Source organism: Pempheris klunzingeri, chromosome 14 (assembly GCF_042242105.1).
Source record: "Pempheris klunzingeri isolate RE-2024b chromosome 14, fPemKlu1.hap1, whole genome shotgun sequence".
NCBI lineage: Eukaryota > Metazoa > Chordata > Actinopteri > Acropomatiformes > Pempheridae > Pempheris > Pempheris klunzingeri.
Window position 1 is genome coordinate 11,404,518 of NC_092025.1, and position 15,905 is coordinate 11,420,422.

The window sequence follows — 15,905 nt, forward strand, 5'->3', positions numbered from 1 at the left end:
ACTTCATCCTTATGGATATGAAAGCTATGAATATATGAAGGGCTTTGAATTCAGTCTTCTCACAATTTTTCTATTGAGTGGAAAACATTTTTTTTTGAGTGATTCTGCAGGGTTACAGGAGGTACAGTGATTATCTGTGAACACAGATCTGTACAAAACATAACACATAGATTGGTAAATGAGATTTACTATATTTATTATCTATTTTACATTTATTACCTACTAAGATATTTTGATTTTCATTTGAAATACAATGTAAGATAACTAAACTATGTGTGTATAATGCTAATTAGCTAAAGCTACCTAGCTCTGCCTTAAGTTACCTTGAAGTTGCATACCTGGGAATTGCAGCTCACCTGTAAGGTCAGCTGCCATCTTCTATGTTTTCTGTTAAGAGTACAGAAAACATGAAAGCAGCTGAAAGGGATGAGCAGAAGTTTAATAAAACACAAGCAGAGTATAAAAGTCAATTGTCTCTGTTAGCAACAACGTCAACCAGGTGACCATTAGCCCCTTTTAGCAAAGATGTGAAATTGAACGTGTTTATCGTTATGCTAATAATACTAAGTCCAATATGTGACGAGTAAAATGTCAAAAGAAGTTTTGTGTGCACTTTTATAGTTTTATTAGCGTAAATGATCGTGGCGTGTACGTACTCCTTCAATTCCTGTAGAGGGCTGCCGAACCCGTCCGATGACTTCCGGCCAACAAAATCAGTAGAAGAAGAAAACGGTCCGTCTGATAAACAGTTCCCTGCTCATTTCCAAAACACAAAGTACTGTCGGGTAAGAACTGTTAGCAGTTTTTAAACCAGTAGTATCAACGCAATCATTATATAAATGTTTTAAAATATGCCGTACAGAAATGGTATGTTTGTGATTATAGTTGAAACAGGAGCCCAAACGTTAAACTGGCTCTTTTGCTAAATTAGCCGGTAGCTTAGCTAGCTAAGCGACGCTACCTTACTGTACTAAATGGCCAATGTTTTGACATTGGGGAATGCTTGCTAATGTTAGTCGTTTGTAGCACTGAACCAGACTCTATCAAAACTATAAACCCAGCAACGTCCGCAAGTTGACTGACTGGGAGCAAACGCATCAGCGGGCGTCGGTCCGCAGATTAAAACGAGGTTTTGTGTGACTTTGGAGCCATTAGTGTCTCTGTGTGTGGAGGACTTAGAGGTTGGCACAGAGGAGGAGAATGGATGCCCTCACCCACATGCTCACAGACCCTCTTGATCCAAAAGAAGAAAACGATGGGCAAATCACGGAGGAATGCATGCTGGGTAACTGTAGAGTGAACCTTCCAGAGGACTTACTTGAGGACGTGAGTTGTTTGGCACTCAGTGATGAAATGCTGCTCTTTCCTTCTTGTTTGCTAGTTTACGGGCATATGGCACAATGCAGATGATTTTTGTTGTTTTTGATCACAACAGCCTGACATTTTCTTCTCTGTGATGAGCGAAAGCACCTGGAGTGAAGTTCTGTCAGATTCACAGAGGCAGCACCTTCGTCAGTTTTTGCCACAGTTTCCTGACAACAATCTTCCAGAGCAGGACAGCACCATCAGTGACCTATTCAACAACAGGAACTTTAACTTTGGAAATCCCCTTCATCTTGCACAAAAACTATTCAGAGGTGGGTCCTAGTTATCCACTTATTTACCCAGCAATACGTAATTATACTGCCAGATGAATATCTAAAGTACTTTCTGATCATAACTCTCATTATCTGAAACCAGATGGTTACTTCAACCCTGAGGTTGTCAAGTACAGACAATTGTGTGGCAAGTCCCAGAGAAAACGACAGTTGTACTCCCTACAGCAGTATTACCACAGACTGTTGAAGCAGATCCTCGTCTCTCGAAAGGTATTGTTGGCAGAGTTTGAAGTATAAGGCACGAAGCCTCTTGCAGTTAGTCTTAATGTGTCTTCTCGTGGTAGGAGCTGCTGGAGTTCACGGTTCACAATGGTCTGGACTTTCCACCTAAGAGAAAGGTACCGACCAAAACTCCGGCTGAAATGCGGGAGCCAAGGGTGCGAAGGAGACTGAGCCGCATATTAAAGGAGATCAAAACTGAGTGTGGAGACAGCAATGCTTCATCTGATGATGACGGTCAGCCTGTTTTTTCATTAGTGTCACTGCCAGTAATGATACCTTTTATTTATATAGCACTTTTCTCAGAAGAAGATGCAGATGCAGGCTGTAGTACAACAACCAGTAGTAGAATATGCGTTGTGGTGGTGGAAACATTTTTTAAAGCAATAAAAAAAAAAAAGTAAAATAACGATAGATTCAAACCTGTAGAAAATTATTTGATCAGAATGAAATTTAAGTTCAGAATGACACATTTAATTTAGTCTCATTGTTGTTATTATTGCACATGCTTGTAGACATATCATCATGGACTCCGGCACCACAGTCACCTTCCTCTCCGACACCCACTGTCTCGCTCAGAGTTCTTCCCAGCCTCTCCACCCAGGACATGAAGACTACTGGTCAGTGATTTCTGCAATATCCAGATGATCTTCCTCACATGTTTGAGCACAGTGAATATAATGAAATTACATTTCTTCACAGAAAAAATCGAACTAGGGGAGCGGGACTTGAAAGCCATGCTCCTAAACCATCGGGAGAAGCGGAAGCGACAGCCAGTAAGTGGCATCAGGAGAAAAAAACATGTGGTTTAGTTTTAATTTGTACGACTGTCACTAATGATTGATTTAATCAGGATCATCCAGACTTGATGACCTCTGATATCCACCTTGGAGACATACTTTCAAGAGCAAATATTGGTCGGAAGGGGACTGTGCGTGAGTACAGTTTTTAAAATAATTCTAAATCTTCAGCCAAAGTCTTCCTGTCTTTGATGGTCCCACTCTGTGTCTTTTCTATTTTCTTCCAGCACTCTTTGATCTGTCTCTTCCTAAGAAGAAGATAAAAGATGAGAGAAAAAAGAAGAAAATGAGGACAATAAAAGTGGAATCTGAGGATCCCTGTGAAACTCTTGCACCTTCAGACCCCCCATCAGCCCCACCAGTGAACATCATCAACTCCCTGCCGGACACACCATCTACTCCACTTCCCAACATAAAGGAGGAGTGAGTCTAGAGTCAAGAACATTAGAATATATATGTATATAATATATAAATACATTCATTGTGCGTCCTGTTATCCAAGACTAATAAAAAGTGTCATCGTACTTGCAGAATTGTGGAGGAGTCTCAGAGCAGTCCGGTTGCCATTGAGGAAATAGCTGTCAGCTTCTTCAGCTTGTTGGAGAGCATCTTAAAGGCAGAAACCCTTGCCAGTACTTTAATGGTATGCACTCTCTCTCTCTCACACACACACACACACACAAATCTATATAGATCTCTGTTCTGACGCCTATCGCCTTGATCTCTCAGTTCGAGGAGAAAGTTCAGATATGGCAGTCCTCTCCAGCCAGCTCCCTCAATGTGTGGTTTTCATCCGTCCCATGCTGGTCTGACTTGGTTCTTCAAGCCCTGCAGTTTCTTGCCGGAGAGACTAAAGGTAAGTGGCAGTGGTCACCTACACTGAAATGGTCAGATTCTATTTTCTAGCCCATGTTATCTATCTATCTATCATGTTCGCTCTGTGCTTGCTCATCAGATGGAATGATGGCACTCCCCAGTGGCTTTTCTCCATTTGTGGAATTTTCTGAAGAATTTCAACAGTGGAGGTGGATCGGTAAGACGCAGTTGCTGAAATTCCCGATTGATGCAGTTCTTGACATTCAGACTGATTGTTGTATTCTTGAAGATTAAAGTCGATCACATATTTTAGGCCCCACTCAGGATACAGAGAAGGATCTCAGTGCACTCTGTCAGCTGTGGCTGGACTCCAAAGATTTAGTTGTCAAGGTAGTGCATCGATTATATTACAAATACAGTTTCAGCACTGACAATAGACTTTTATTATTATATTATGCTACTATGTTTGTGTTCACTGTTTATTTGTGACAAAATGTAAGCAGGCCTCTTTGTCCTCTACAGACAGAAAATGAAGACATGTTAGAGATCACTTCTCCCACACCAAGAGTGTAAGATTCAGTTTTAAATTTGTGTATTTCAGTTGTTGATTGCTTCATAAAAAAATCATCAAAAAAATCATTCAAGATTGTAAATGAAGACATGAGTTTCATGTACCTTTTACATGATCATAATGAAGTAGTTGCAATATCGCATTCGTTGAAGTTAACAATGTATTCTGTCTAACCGAGCAGTTCAACTGATTATGTGGTGCGGCCCAGCACTGGAGATGAAAGACAAGTGTTTCAAATCCAGGTTTGTTTGTGCTGCTGGAAGATTTTTCTTATTTGTCACATTTGCCTCTTTTGCCTGGAGATGAACTGCCTAAGACGACACGCTTTTTGTTTGTTTATCAGGAGCAGCAGCGATACAACCAGCCACATAAAGCCTTCACCTTTCGGATGCACGGCTTTGAATCTGTGGTGGGGCCTGTCAAAGGGGTTTTTGACAAGGAAATGTCTCTCAATAAAGCCAGGGAGCACACACTGCTCCGCTCAGACCGACCACCATATGTCACCATTCTCTCTCTGGGTTAGACCTTCTGTTTTACTCTCTATACACTCTATATGACGGGCTGTGAGAGACGACTGCTTCACGTGTGTGCAAAGGAGACCGATCACACGATTGTGACTTCTGCTCTCTGTCTCCTGTAGTGCGAGATGCGGCAGCCAGGCTGCCGAATGGAGAAGGAACAAGGGCAGAGATCTGTGAACTGTTGAAAGACTCGCAGTTTCTCGCTCCAGATGTTACCAGTGCACAGGTGGGATTATATTTGCATTTTTTTTTTCTTTCATCTTTCTCTAGAAGAGGTATTCAGCTGTTTGCACCTTACATTGGTCTGTGTAAGAGCTGCTTTCCAGAGGCAGATGCTGCCTTATGTTGCTGTCTTATGTTGTTATTTCCTCTGAGTAAGGATCTCTCTTTGCCATTTAGGTGAACACAGTTGTCAGTGGGGCTCTGGATAGACTTCACTACGAGAAAGACCCCTGTGTTAAGTATGACATCGGCCGCAAACTGTGGATTTACCTGCACCGCAGTCGCAGTCAAGAGGAGTTTGGTAGGCAACCATGTGCTTGATTTTAGGGTTTAACCACTTTTGTGTTTTGTGCACAAGTGTACAGATCTGCACTCGTGGTTTCTGAGTGGAGGCAGCCAATAAGGAGCCATTTGTCTAGTTTGATTATCGCTTTCTTTGTGAATAAAAGATTTGCTCCATTTCCTGTAACCCCTTAAGATCTGCTAGACTCATAGACTCATTTATTTTTATTTTTTTTAAACCACAATGTTTAGAATTAGAAAATGTTCAACTTTTGTGCCTTTTTATTCCTTCGGCCTTCTATGACCTTCATTGTTGATTGCACTCACATGCAGATGAGCAAAGTGTCTCATAGCATACCCTCTCTGTCTTTAAGATCACTGTGGTGTGAAAAAATGTGAATTCTCATGTTCTCCCCCTCCAGAGAGAATCCACCAGGCTCAAGCTGCTGCAGCAAAAGCAAGAAAAGCCTTACAGCAGAAACCTAAACCTGCATCCAAGCCTGTGAGTTCACTGCCTCTGTTTTACTGCAGACATTTCTAGTTATCTTTTTTTATCATGTGCAAAACACTGTTGAAGTTGTGCCTAGTGTAGTGAAGGTTATTGTTTTCCCACTTGGAGTTTTAAATTGGCTATCAGTGTCAGCAACATTTTGGCTGCTGTTATGGATCTCAAACATTGTTTATGTTTCAGAAGTCTGGAAGTAAAGACGGAGGCAGTAAAACCCCCGTATGTCTGGAGGCAGGACAGGATATATGCTCCAATCCCATGTCACCAACCCCTACAACACCCACCATCAACACACCTGGAACCCCTAAGTCACCCTTACCCTGCTCAGCCACCACTCCGACAAAGACTGGAGTCCCAGATGCAATCAAAACCAGCCCTGGGTCAGTGTGACCCAAGACTTCTATTAATATTATGCCATACATGTGCCAATGTTTCATATGTGTAATTTATAATAGACACTTATCTATTGCTTCTGCCCTCTCTCGCTCTCCCAGTGTTCTTCTTGTGTCCCCTCCCTCGTTGCCCCAGCTGGGAGCCATCTTGCCCAGCAGTCAGGCTGGTCCACAAGCCTCACAGCCAGTCACGTCCCAACACACGGCTCGGATTGTGAGTCACCTGGCCGCAGGCTCCCTCCCTCAGGTGCGGGTTGTTTCTGCTCAGCCTGGTCTGGGTGCTTCGGCAGGAAGTCAGCAGGCCACACTGGTACATCAGACCCCTCACCAGATCAGGATGCCGGTGTCTGTGGCAGCCAAGGGCATTTCACAGGTAACCAGATAAAGAGCTGTGTTTGTTGGTTTGTATATTGAAAACGTAACGATAATAACTGATTATGTCTGTGTTTGTTGTGTATATCAATAGGCGGTGGTTTCTGTGCCTCTGAGGAGCCAGTCTGGTAGTAGTCCAGTCCAGGTGCCGACCACCCTGTCTGTGTCTGCTGTAGCTGTGGCCAAATCTCAAACTGGATCACCTGGTAGCCCGGCTACCAACGCTGCTCCCCCTGCTGTGTTGCAGGGAGTTGCCAGTCAGAATATCAAACAGGTGAGCCAGTGTTTTTTTTTTTTCTCAGCTGGGATATTTGGACATTTAGGGGCCTTTTCTGAACAGTCTTGAATTGCAAGAATCTCTCCACCAGGCTGGAAGTTTGGTAGTGCACTGACTAAGAAGGCGTTCAGGGGGCCTGTTCCCAAATTTGGCTTTTTCTGGTTTCAACAGAAAAAGTCTACAGGTTATGGAGCTGACTGAAAAATTCATATCAAATGTAATTTGCCATGTTGATGATCACAAGATTTATTTGTTACCTCAGAGTCTCAGGATCCACTGTAAATAGTTCCACTCCCCCCCCACCCCCCCTGCACATTTGCAACTTTTGCACTACTTTCTTGCACTGCAGTTCTGCACTACATCTACCTCCATTGTATATACCGTTGACAAAGAGTTCTATATTGTTTATTACTGTACATAGAGAGTGAAGTTTCACCAAGTCAAATTCCTTGTTTGCCTGCTCAAACTTGGTCAATAAAGTTGATTTTTGATTTGATTTTTTTTTTATTTGATTGTTGTTGTTTTTTTCTTTAAAGGTGTCCATCACAGGCCAATTAGGGATGAAGAGTGCAGGAGGAGCAGGAATTCCAATAACGGCTACAAACCTGCGCATCCAGGGTAAAGATGTCCTGCGTCTTCCACCATCCTCCATCACCACAGACGCTAAAGGCCAGACGGTGTTGCGCATCACCCCCGACATGATGGCAACTCTTGCTAAATCCCCAGTGGCAACAGTCAAACTCACCCCTGACTTCCTGGGCACTGCCACCACAGGCAGCAAGAGCATATCAGCCACTCTCCATGTGACGCCAACCCACCCTTCAACTTCCTCCGTGTCCAGTGCTACGTCGTGTACAGGGGAAGTACAGACCACCAAGACGGGCCCTGTTGCCTCCACCTTGTTGAAGGCTGCAGGAGACACCGCCATACGTCTGATGCCTACATTGGCCGTCACTGTGGGCGACCAAAAGTCTAGGACCTTCTCCACTGTGACCTCCCCTGACAAGAGTGGCGCCACCATCCGGATAATGCCTGGCCTCGGTGTTATCCCACAGAAACAGGGTCAGACCATCACCATGACAACCACCACTGGCAGCAAACCACTCACAGCGTCTACATGTGCTAATGTGGTGACCATGGCTGCCAGCGTTGTGGCAGCTGCTAAGGGGATCACTGTGGCCCCTGGAGTCTCGGGCTCACCTCTGACGCTGGGAACAGCTACGGCCACTGTGCGGCAGGTCCCTGCTACAGTAGTTACTACACAGACAGTAAGAGAATTATTCCATTACCTTTCATATTTTAAGGAAATCACATTGTACACACATTGTACATGAAGAATCTTAGTATTTAATATTTTAAGAATTTTCATTTTTCAATTAGTTACAGTCATTGTGGGCAAACCATTTCTAGGATGCACATGTAAGAAGCAGCATGGCCTCTAGGGGCCACTGATGGGCTGTTAGACTCGTTTCACCTTGTAGGCTGCGGTGGGAACGTTATGCTTCACGAGCTCCTTCAATATCCGGCAGACACAAGCCAGCAATTTAATGCTTGAAATGTTACAATGCAACACACACACACACACCTTTTATGTTACTGAAAATTGCAATAACATTGTACAAACAGTCGTCTTTTCTGGTCACCGCCAGCAGTCACAGTTTCTCCAAGTAAAAAAGAAAATGGAACTCATAAGTGGTCAGCTGTTGGATCCCAAATGTGAAATGCGAGCTGGCTATAATACAAATCTGAATTAAGGTGTCTGAATATAAGACATACAGCTGAACGGGAACTTTGACTCAAAACAAATGGATGCTTCCTCCCCAAATGCTTCTCTAAATAGTTGATTTATTGATTTGCATAGCTCCCTCCAGAGAGAGTCAGAACTGATTAGAGAGGAACTCAGATTTTTCTTCAGTTGCTCCTGACACAAAGTCTACTTCTGCTTATTACATCAATAGGACTTTTACAGTACTGAAATAACTGCTCTGATGTGTGCATTGATGCCCTGTACTGTGTCTATTGTAAGAAACTCTCCTCAAACATGTCTGTGTGTGTAACAACACCTTCTGAAAGTGTCATGAACCTCAAGATCTTCTTTTTTTTGGACAACGCTATAGGGGAAGTTACCTGCACGGATAACTGTGCCGCTCTCGGTCCTTAACCAACCACTGAAGAGCAAGAGTGTTGTAACCACACCAATCGTGAAAGGAAGTCTTAACACAAAGTATGTCTCATCATCCACTCTCTTATTTCTCTTGTTATTTCTATATCAAATTAATAGAGAATTTGTTTGTAAAGAGGAAATTAAACTTAAAATGTAAAATTAGCGGTATTGTTTAGATCTCCACACTGTATTTTATTTTAATGTATAATGAGATTAAATGCTTTGAGGCTTAACCTCTATTGGGCCTCTCTCGTTAGATGACATCAACAACCTTGCAACTATTTGTGCAATTTTTCCTCACAGGGTCCTTCTCTGTAGTTGTAAGTTGGGCCGGTGGACTGATATGATTTTGTTCATTTTCCTTCTCTTCTGAGCAGCATCAGCAGCCTGGGCAGGAACATCATCCTGACCACAATGCCTGCTGGCACAAAGCTGATCGCTGGGAACAAACCTCTCAGCTTTGTCACAGCACAGCAGTTCCAGCAGCTGCAGCAGCAAGGGCAGGCCACACAGGTTAGCCTACATTATTCTGTGATCATACAAGACACAACGATGCCGTAATAATTACTAAATGGATTGTAATCAGCCAAAAAACCTACAAAAAAATCAGTATTTATTTGAGTTTTATCTAGTGAGTAACCGTTCTCATACTGTAAATGTAAGAGACTGAACATCGCCCACGCTGCTTTATGGTCAACTTAAACAAACACAGAGCATTAAAAAGGTCGTCTTTCTCTCTTTAAGGTTCGCATCCAGACAGTCCCGGCTCAGCAGCTCCAGCAGCACATGGCAGCAGCCTCCCCAAAATCTGTTTCCACAGTTGTAGTCACAACAGCACCTTCGTCCAAATGTGTACCCGAACCCCCACCCGGACCTCAACAGTGACCCTATCCCGTCAGCCAGCAATGAATCGTAGGTCCGGTGCACAATGTACGTGCCTGTATTTGGTTGTAGGAGTACTTCTTTTTTTTGTTCTCTCACTTTGTCAGGTTCATTTGACTCGTCTCTGCTCCTTCATTTCTTTTCAATGTGGATATTTCCTACAAAAGCGCATTAGTGCTGTGGACTTGTGTTCAGATTTACACTTTCTCTGTTGGAGGGTTTTGGTCATTACTCCTCAACTAAATTTCATCTCCTGAATTTTATTCTCCTCATTGTTATTGCCAAAATATAATGTAGAGCAACTCACCAGGCTGTCTACAACGTTCATTTATTAATATTAAATTAGACTTTCTATATGACTGTTAATAGGATGTTCTGTGTCACTTCTTTAAATCAATATTATCAAAGGTGAGGTGAGTGGGACTTAAGTCTGTCTGATTTATTTGAATGTTGTAAAAGGTTTTTTTTTAATACATTATTTGCTCTCTTATCCGATGTCTTCTTTTATTTGATAGCATGCCACACACTCCAGCCATACATTTTCAGTTTTACTAACTTGTACATTTATGTTTTTACAACACAGGCCATAATGATAATGATAATAATGATAGTAATAAAAATTTGTTTTTTTCTGTTTTTTTTTTTTCATTTTATTTAAATAGAAAAAAATCTGAAGTGTATTGTAGAAAACAACAGACTTGGACACAGACTTCACATCAATGAAATCAAAAATAAGTCAAATTTCAAATAACGCTAAACATGCATTCACTCTTCATCCGACTCTTCAAGCAAAGCTTTCTGGGAGTTTGATTTGGAGGATGTGTTTCGCATTCCAATCTCTACGTCCCGTCCCCTTCCCGAGAATCGATTCACTATGCTGTTGGAACAAGAAAGTAAAGGTTTAGTAAACACACAAACAACACAAAGATCACAGATCCCAGCCTACTAAACACTGTGTTCATGCGTTCATTTCAGAAGTGTTCCTCCAAACAGGATCCTGCAGGGTAAACCAAGTTCCCAAATGAACTCCTCACTTTTCACCACTGTTGGTGCAGCAGAGTGTGCATCTGATGTACCAGCACATCAACAAGAAGGCACAAACATGTATGAGGGTAATGCAAGGCACATTTCTGCTGACTAAAAAGAGGACAGCAACATGGTGTTCTTTGCAAAATATCACAAAGGCCTAAGGACACAGTGCAGCTTGGTGAGAAATGTTGAATGTAAACAAAACCATGCTAACTAGAGCAACTTCACAGGGTACCTTAACAGCAGGTTCTGTGATCACAATAAAATTCTATGGTCCTTCTAATTTCTGTTCAAATAAAGCTATAGATTGTTCATAACTAAACAATAATAATCTGAAATATGTTGAGATATATATATATGTAGTACAATAATGCAGAAAAGTGCTTGTAGCCTAAACCAGAGGTTCCCAAATGTGTTGGGATCTCAATACTAGATTGAATTATTTATTGATATAACTGTTTGGTAATTTATGTGCTTCAGGTTCACTTACATTTTAATGTTAAATGGTTTTCCTTCCACCAGACAGACGAGCTCAGGCTATTAAAGCTTTCTAATAGTGGTTGAACAAGCTGTTGTTTATTTTGCTATTGTGTGGATGGTGCTATTGTGCCCTTGAATCCTCCTCTTAGAACGAATCCCAGCCACCATGTTGTTCTGAAACCTGATGGGGACTTCTGAGATAAACTCAGCTCACCCAAAATATGTCGTGATCACCCATCATTTTCTCTGCACCATAAGTTAGAAGTGCTGCAATGCACACGCCATATGAATATAATTTAATTTTACTGCGTTCACTTGATTCTAAATGTTTATTTATTTACCCTCTTGTGTGCAAACCTATAGCTATATAGGTCAAGGACGGGATACTTACAACCAAACCACAGAGGAGATGCAATAGACTAAAAGCAGGGCCACAGCTAAATGCCAGCAGAAGCACATTGTGACGAACATGACGTTGTCGTGCAGTTTCAGGTCCCACTTTGGTCCGCTTAATGGGTAAAGTACAAATCCAATCTGAAATGACAAATAGAGTGATGAAGGAGCCACGTGCCCAGCAAAATATTCAGTTAAAGTATTTTACACAAGCAGACATTGCGTTAAATTGCTGACAAATCGTGAGCAAGTTTCATGTCTCTACGAATAGATGAGACTAATTTGGCATTGAAAAAGTGGACAGAAATCTATTGATTTTCTCATTTTGCTAATCACCTGGTAGAACCACGAGCCCTGCAGGATGAACATGCACGCCCCAAACAGCTCCAAAATAATGTTGTCTCTTATGAACACCTCCAACATGGTGCCGGCTGATCCACTAAACACAGCCACGAGCAGCAGGGAGTGGATGTGTGCGTCCAGATGGGGCCGACTTTCCACGTGGTAATAAAACAGAAACCCTGGGTGATAAGGGAGAGTCCAACACAAAGCATGGCTCAAATACATGTAAGAGGACGTGAATGGAGGAATGTCTAACTAAAACCTAGCGTCCCTACAGCTTACCTTCAACAAAAAGAGCCAAGGACAGAGAAAGGCGGTTAACTCCAGCAGGCACCAGTCTGGATGAAGTAGTGGCAACCATTGCTACTCCTGAGATCCCAAAGAACAGATACATTGTGCTGTGCTGCCAGTTCATCAGCTTGACCCATGACTTGTTCTCACTGTTGTAAAGGTGCGCATGCGGTCCATCCACCACAAACTGCTCAACCATGATACCTGAGACAACGAGAGAAATTAGACGAGTCAAGATCAGGTTTTAAAGAGTTTAAGCTTGCAGATGTAAGGAGAGGAAGACTGACCAACAAACGAAGCAAAGATTAGAACTCCTCCCTCGATGTAGTCCATTCTTTTAAAAAAAGGCGGCATAATCTGTCTTCCCTTAGGCTGATTTGTCCTCCAGTAGTGTTGGAGAATGCGTTTCATTGTTAGCCAAAAGCCAAAGAGCAGGAAGAAAGTGCCGGGAATGGCATGTCCTCCAAAGTTGGCCATCGTTAGGCCTGAAAACAAAAGAAATATACCTCAGTAATCATTTTAAGGAAACACAGTGCTTATTATTTCAGCTCAGTGCTGAAAGGATTCAGCTTTGAGGTTAAAGTACGAGCTTGTAGCTTTATTTCATGGTGCTTTGATACGATAATGATTCGAAGCAATAAAGTGTCCATTAAAAGAAAAATGAATGTGAAATGAGCAGCTGGCAATAATATACCCACAATCAGGTGATAGCAGATTATCAGCAGTTATTGTGAATGTAATACAGTTTCATAACCAGTTTATTGTGGAATTTTGCCAAATATCTACGAAAAGCATGATCAGAAAGGCTGGTGTCACTTTTAACATGAGAGAGACAAATTATATTGGAGCCAAAACATCAGTTTTTTTAATCTGTAGATACAATGGAAATGAGCAATCCCTGATTATGTGGAACATTTATTTGATCAGGGCAGGTTGGTAGAGTAAGTCCTTTGATCCAGACGGGAGGCACTCATTTGTCTTGCAAAAATGAAATTTGAATCAAACTAGACTGTCTGGTGAATGAGCATGTGTGCCTCCAGGTTAAAAAAGAAAAGAGCACAAGCTATTTGTCCTCAGTTTCAGCTATATATTGGTCACATTAACTGTGAGTGAGTGTGTGTAAGTGTTACTGATAAAATGTGAAAAGCTGAGCAATGTGCTTTGATCCACTAATGCGCATATGTGAATTAAACGTTACACATATCTTTTAGCATTGTCTCTTTTAAAGGATGGCCAGTCAGGACTTTTTCACTGCTTTTAAAGTTAAAGTCTGTGGGCATCAGACACGGCTGAGTTTGGATTCCGCATGTTCTGTCAGACAAGTTTTTCTTGACTAGCCTTGTTTGGCTTGATGAGACTACACATTTCTTCCTGTCACACAGTCTCACTCATTTTCACATTAGTCATCAGGAGGCGTGTAGTTTGCATCCAATAGACAGAATGTAACTCTAAATAATGAGAAAATGTAGTTACAAAAAACCTTAACTACAAATGTCACTTCTACAAAGCTTCTGCTCAGTGAAAGTACAAGTAAACGGTGAGCAGAGCACTCCCTCCACAGATACTAAATGTGAAAACTATCCTTTCCTATCACAGTTATAGTAAATGGCTAACAGAATAAACATACCTTAGTCTCTGCAGCTAATTCCCAAAGGTTCAGGGGAGTTTTGGAAATCTGTGAATCTTGCCAGCTGGCAGAGTGAGAGCACTCTGGTCTGTGTAAACTAAGTACACCTGGTGTCAGCACCCACAACTAGTATTGACATCATCACATAGCCCCACCCATCATTTGCACTGGTTTCTGTGAAGAAGGGACATCCTCCAGGGACGCAGCTGTGACATTCAGGCAGGGAAACAACACCTGACTGAAGACCATGTTGTTTATTTTGGTCTTAATTTAAAATATTTCTTTATGCTATGATGTGGGGCAATGTTTTAATACCTTAAAGTTAAGACCGAAGAGCACATTTAGTGAGAACTTAGCTATACAACTGAGTTAATGTATAAGCTCAGATACAAACTGTGTGCACAGGGAGAGGTAGCAGCGTTGGCCTGTTTAAATGAACTTTGCACCCTTTTTCAATAAATCTTTATTGCCGTCATAATGTTCATTTGACCATCAGTCATCAGGAAAAGTTACCAAAGGGCTATTTAAAATTACAAAGCAATGTTGTACAAAAGGTTTTCTTATTGTGTTTGTCGTTTCAGCTGAAATTCATTTCACACATTAAAATAGCCGTACCGTTAATGCCCAAACATTTATTTTGTGCATGTGTGGGTTATAGTATAATGCAGAATAATTTCTTCTCTCGAAACGGGTTCTCAGAAGAAGGTACTGGTGTCACCAGTGGGTCCTCTTTGGCATGCGTTTCACAGTAGGCCATCAGATCAGCTGCTGCTTTGGATACCTGTGTGTGTAAAGGGGGAGGGGAAGAGGATAAAACACATTTCAAATTCTGTTTAATCCTTAGTTATTATTGATTAAAACCAAATAACTCCTGCGACAATTTAAAAAAGTGTAAAACTGATGTCAGCTATGAAAAGGAAGCCAATTTTATTTTATTATGGAGAGCTTGAATTGTTAAAAATCGACCGCTTTTTGGCAAGTTAAAGTTTGAAAAGAGATAAACATGCAGGTTATTCATTTATTAATACTCAATAGTAAAACACAAGACACAATGCCAGACTTTAACAATCTAAAGTGGTTTCCAAACATTTCCATTATTATTGGCTGCGTAGTTCCATGATGTGCTGACTCACCATCATCCTCTCTATGTTGACCTCCAGTTTCAACTGTTCTACCGTCTTTCGTGCATCTGCAATCTTGGCCATGTTGTTGGACATCCTGCACCCTTCCCACTAAAGTCACCCAGCCTGCGGAGAACAATCAAACGCTGAATTATCAAACAAGAACGAAACGTTAAGCATCACTGATAAAGAATACAAACGTGTGACTGTTTATTGCAGGTGTCTGTGGCTTGGTTTTGGTCTGTTTCAATTTGCTCGTTAATTCTGCTCCCTGGGTCTCAGCTGCAAGTGGCGCAGGGAGGGTCTCAAAGGAGGAGGGCAGGGCATATGGGAGGCAGAGCAGCTTCCCCAGGGGAGGGCATCCTCCAGCTGAGAATGTAAATACACCTAACATTAACATTTACTTGTTGCTCTCTCAGAATACATAAAGTGAAGATGCAGAGATTTGCCATTAATGCTACTGTCCTCCCCACTGTTGGTACTACACAGCTGCCCAGCTGCGTGGACTGATGCAAGAGGTCGATCTTGTTGAAACTCTCAAAGAGCAGTAAACAAAAAGCATCATTAGTCAACAACGAAAGACTCCATTTATTTTGTTTGTGTCTGTGAGTGTGAAAGTTATTTGTCTGTTCTATCAGTACAAATCATTTCTACATGCTAATATAATTCACACTGGTCCTAATATAAGCACACATGTAGAGATATGCAGAGATGCACGCATGATCTGACATGAGCTGTGTACAAGAATCTGTGCAAAATACAGACAGAAAAAAATTCCACAAGTTCTCAAGATTGATCCTAACTCATAATTATTCACATCATCACTCACCACAAGACCAACTACAACCGTTGGGTTCCTGGAATGAAAATCCGCTTGTCTTCAACGGGGTCCTCCGCACCAACTTACAGTAACAAATGAAGTGGCGTTCATGGCACAG

General features: G+C 41.8%; 3 protein-coding genes across 4 annotated transcripts; 1 reads left to right on the plus strand and 2 right to left on the minus strand.

Moving 5' to 3' along the window:
• Positions 1–736: 736 nt before the first annotated feature.
• Positions 737–10,210, plus strand: nfrkb (nuclear factor related to kappaB binding protein). Of its 2 annotated transcripts, none has more exons than XM_070843552.1 (26): positions 737–785; positions 1,149–1,326; positions 1,436–1,637; positions 1,741–1,868; positions 1,943–2,114; positions 2,393–2,497; positions 2,580–2,653; positions 2,731–2,812; positions 2,905–3,100; positions 3,209–3,320; positions 3,407–3,533; positions 3,633–3,710; positions 3,807–3,883; positions 4,016–4,062; positions 4,246–4,306; positions 4,408–4,582; positions 4,705–4,811; positions 4,985–5,108; positions 5,512–5,591; positions 5,781–5,977; positions 6,092–6,362; positions 6,456–6,635; positions 7,175–7,906; positions 8,756–8,862; positions 9,180–9,315; positions 9,547–10,210. In XM_070843552.1, exons 2-26 carry the CDS (start codon positions 1,201–1,203, stop codon positions 9,685–9,687), a joined length of 3,837 nt encoding a protein of 1,278 aa, XP_070699653.1. In that variant the 5' UTR covers positions 737–785; positions 1,149–1,200; the 3' UTR covers positions 9,688–10,210. The 2 variants fall into 2 exon arrangements, with proteins under 2 accessions (XP_070699653.1, XP_070699652.1); XM_070843551.1 differs by having other exon boundaries at positions 757–785; positions 1,173–1,326.
• tmem45b (transmembrane protein 45B) lies at positions 10,103–13,953 on the minus strand. Its single transcript, XM_070843553.1, has 6 exons — positions 13,847–13,953; positions 12,507–12,704; positions 12,211–12,423; positions 11,923–12,107; positions 11,585–11,727; positions 10,103–10,561 (listed from the first exon to the last, which is right to left on the minus strand). Exons 2-6 carry the CDS (start codon positions 12,694–12,696, stop codon positions 10,450–10,452), a joined length of 843 nt encoding a protein of 280 aa, XP_070699654.1. The 5' UTR covers positions 12,697–12,704; positions 13,847–13,953; the 3' UTR covers positions 10,103–10,449.
• Positions 13,954–14,498: 545 nt separating this feature from the next.
• Positions 14,499–15,063, minus strand: gng8 (guanine nucleotide binding protein (G protein), gamma 8). The gene is made up of 2 exons (XM_070843623.1): positions 14,980–15,063; positions 14,499–14,627 (listed from the first exon to the last, which is right to left on the minus strand). The coding sequence occupies exons 1-2, from the start codon at positions 15,061–15,063 to the stop codon at positions 14,499–14,501; spliced, it is 213 nt and encodes a 70-aa protein (XP_070699724.1).
• Positions 15,064–15,905: the final 842 nt, after the last annotated feature.

Excerpts from the sequence above, each read along its gene's own strand:
- gng8 (XM_070843623.1), bottom strand. The coding sequence starts at position 15,063 with ATGTCCAACAACATGGCCAAGATTGCAGATGCACGAAAGACGGTAGAA. Across the intron at positions 14,628-14,979 it reads TCAACATAGAGAGGATGATG|GTATCCAAAGCAGCAGCTGA; the intron begins GTGAGTCAGCAC and ends TTACACACACAG.
- tmem45b (XM_070843553.1), bottom strand. The coding sequence starts at position 12,696 with ATGGCCAACTTTGGAGGACATGCCATTCCCGGCACTTTCTTCCTGCTC. Across the intron at positions 11,728-11,922 it reads AGGGCTCGTGGTTCTACCAG|ATTGGATTTGTACTTTACCC; the intron begins GTGATTAGCAAA and ends TTGTCATTTCAG. Across the intron at positions 10,562-11,584 it reads ATCTCCTCTGTGGTTTGGTT|CATAGTGAATCGATTCTCGG; the intron begins GTAAGTATCCCG and ends TTGTTCCAACAG.
- nfrkb (XM_070843552.1), top strand. The coding sequence starts at position 1,201 with ATGGATGCCCTCACCCACATGCTCACAGACCCTCTTGATCCAAAAGAA. Across the intron at positions 2,813-2,904 it reads TGGTCGGAAGGGGACTGTGC|CACTCTTTGATCTGTCTCTT; the intron begins GTGAGTACAGTT and ends ATTTTCTTCCAG. Across the intron at positions 4,812-4,984 it reads CAGATGTTACCAGTGCACAG|GTGAACACAGTTGTCAGTGG; the intron begins GTGGGATTATAT and ends TTTGCCATTTAG.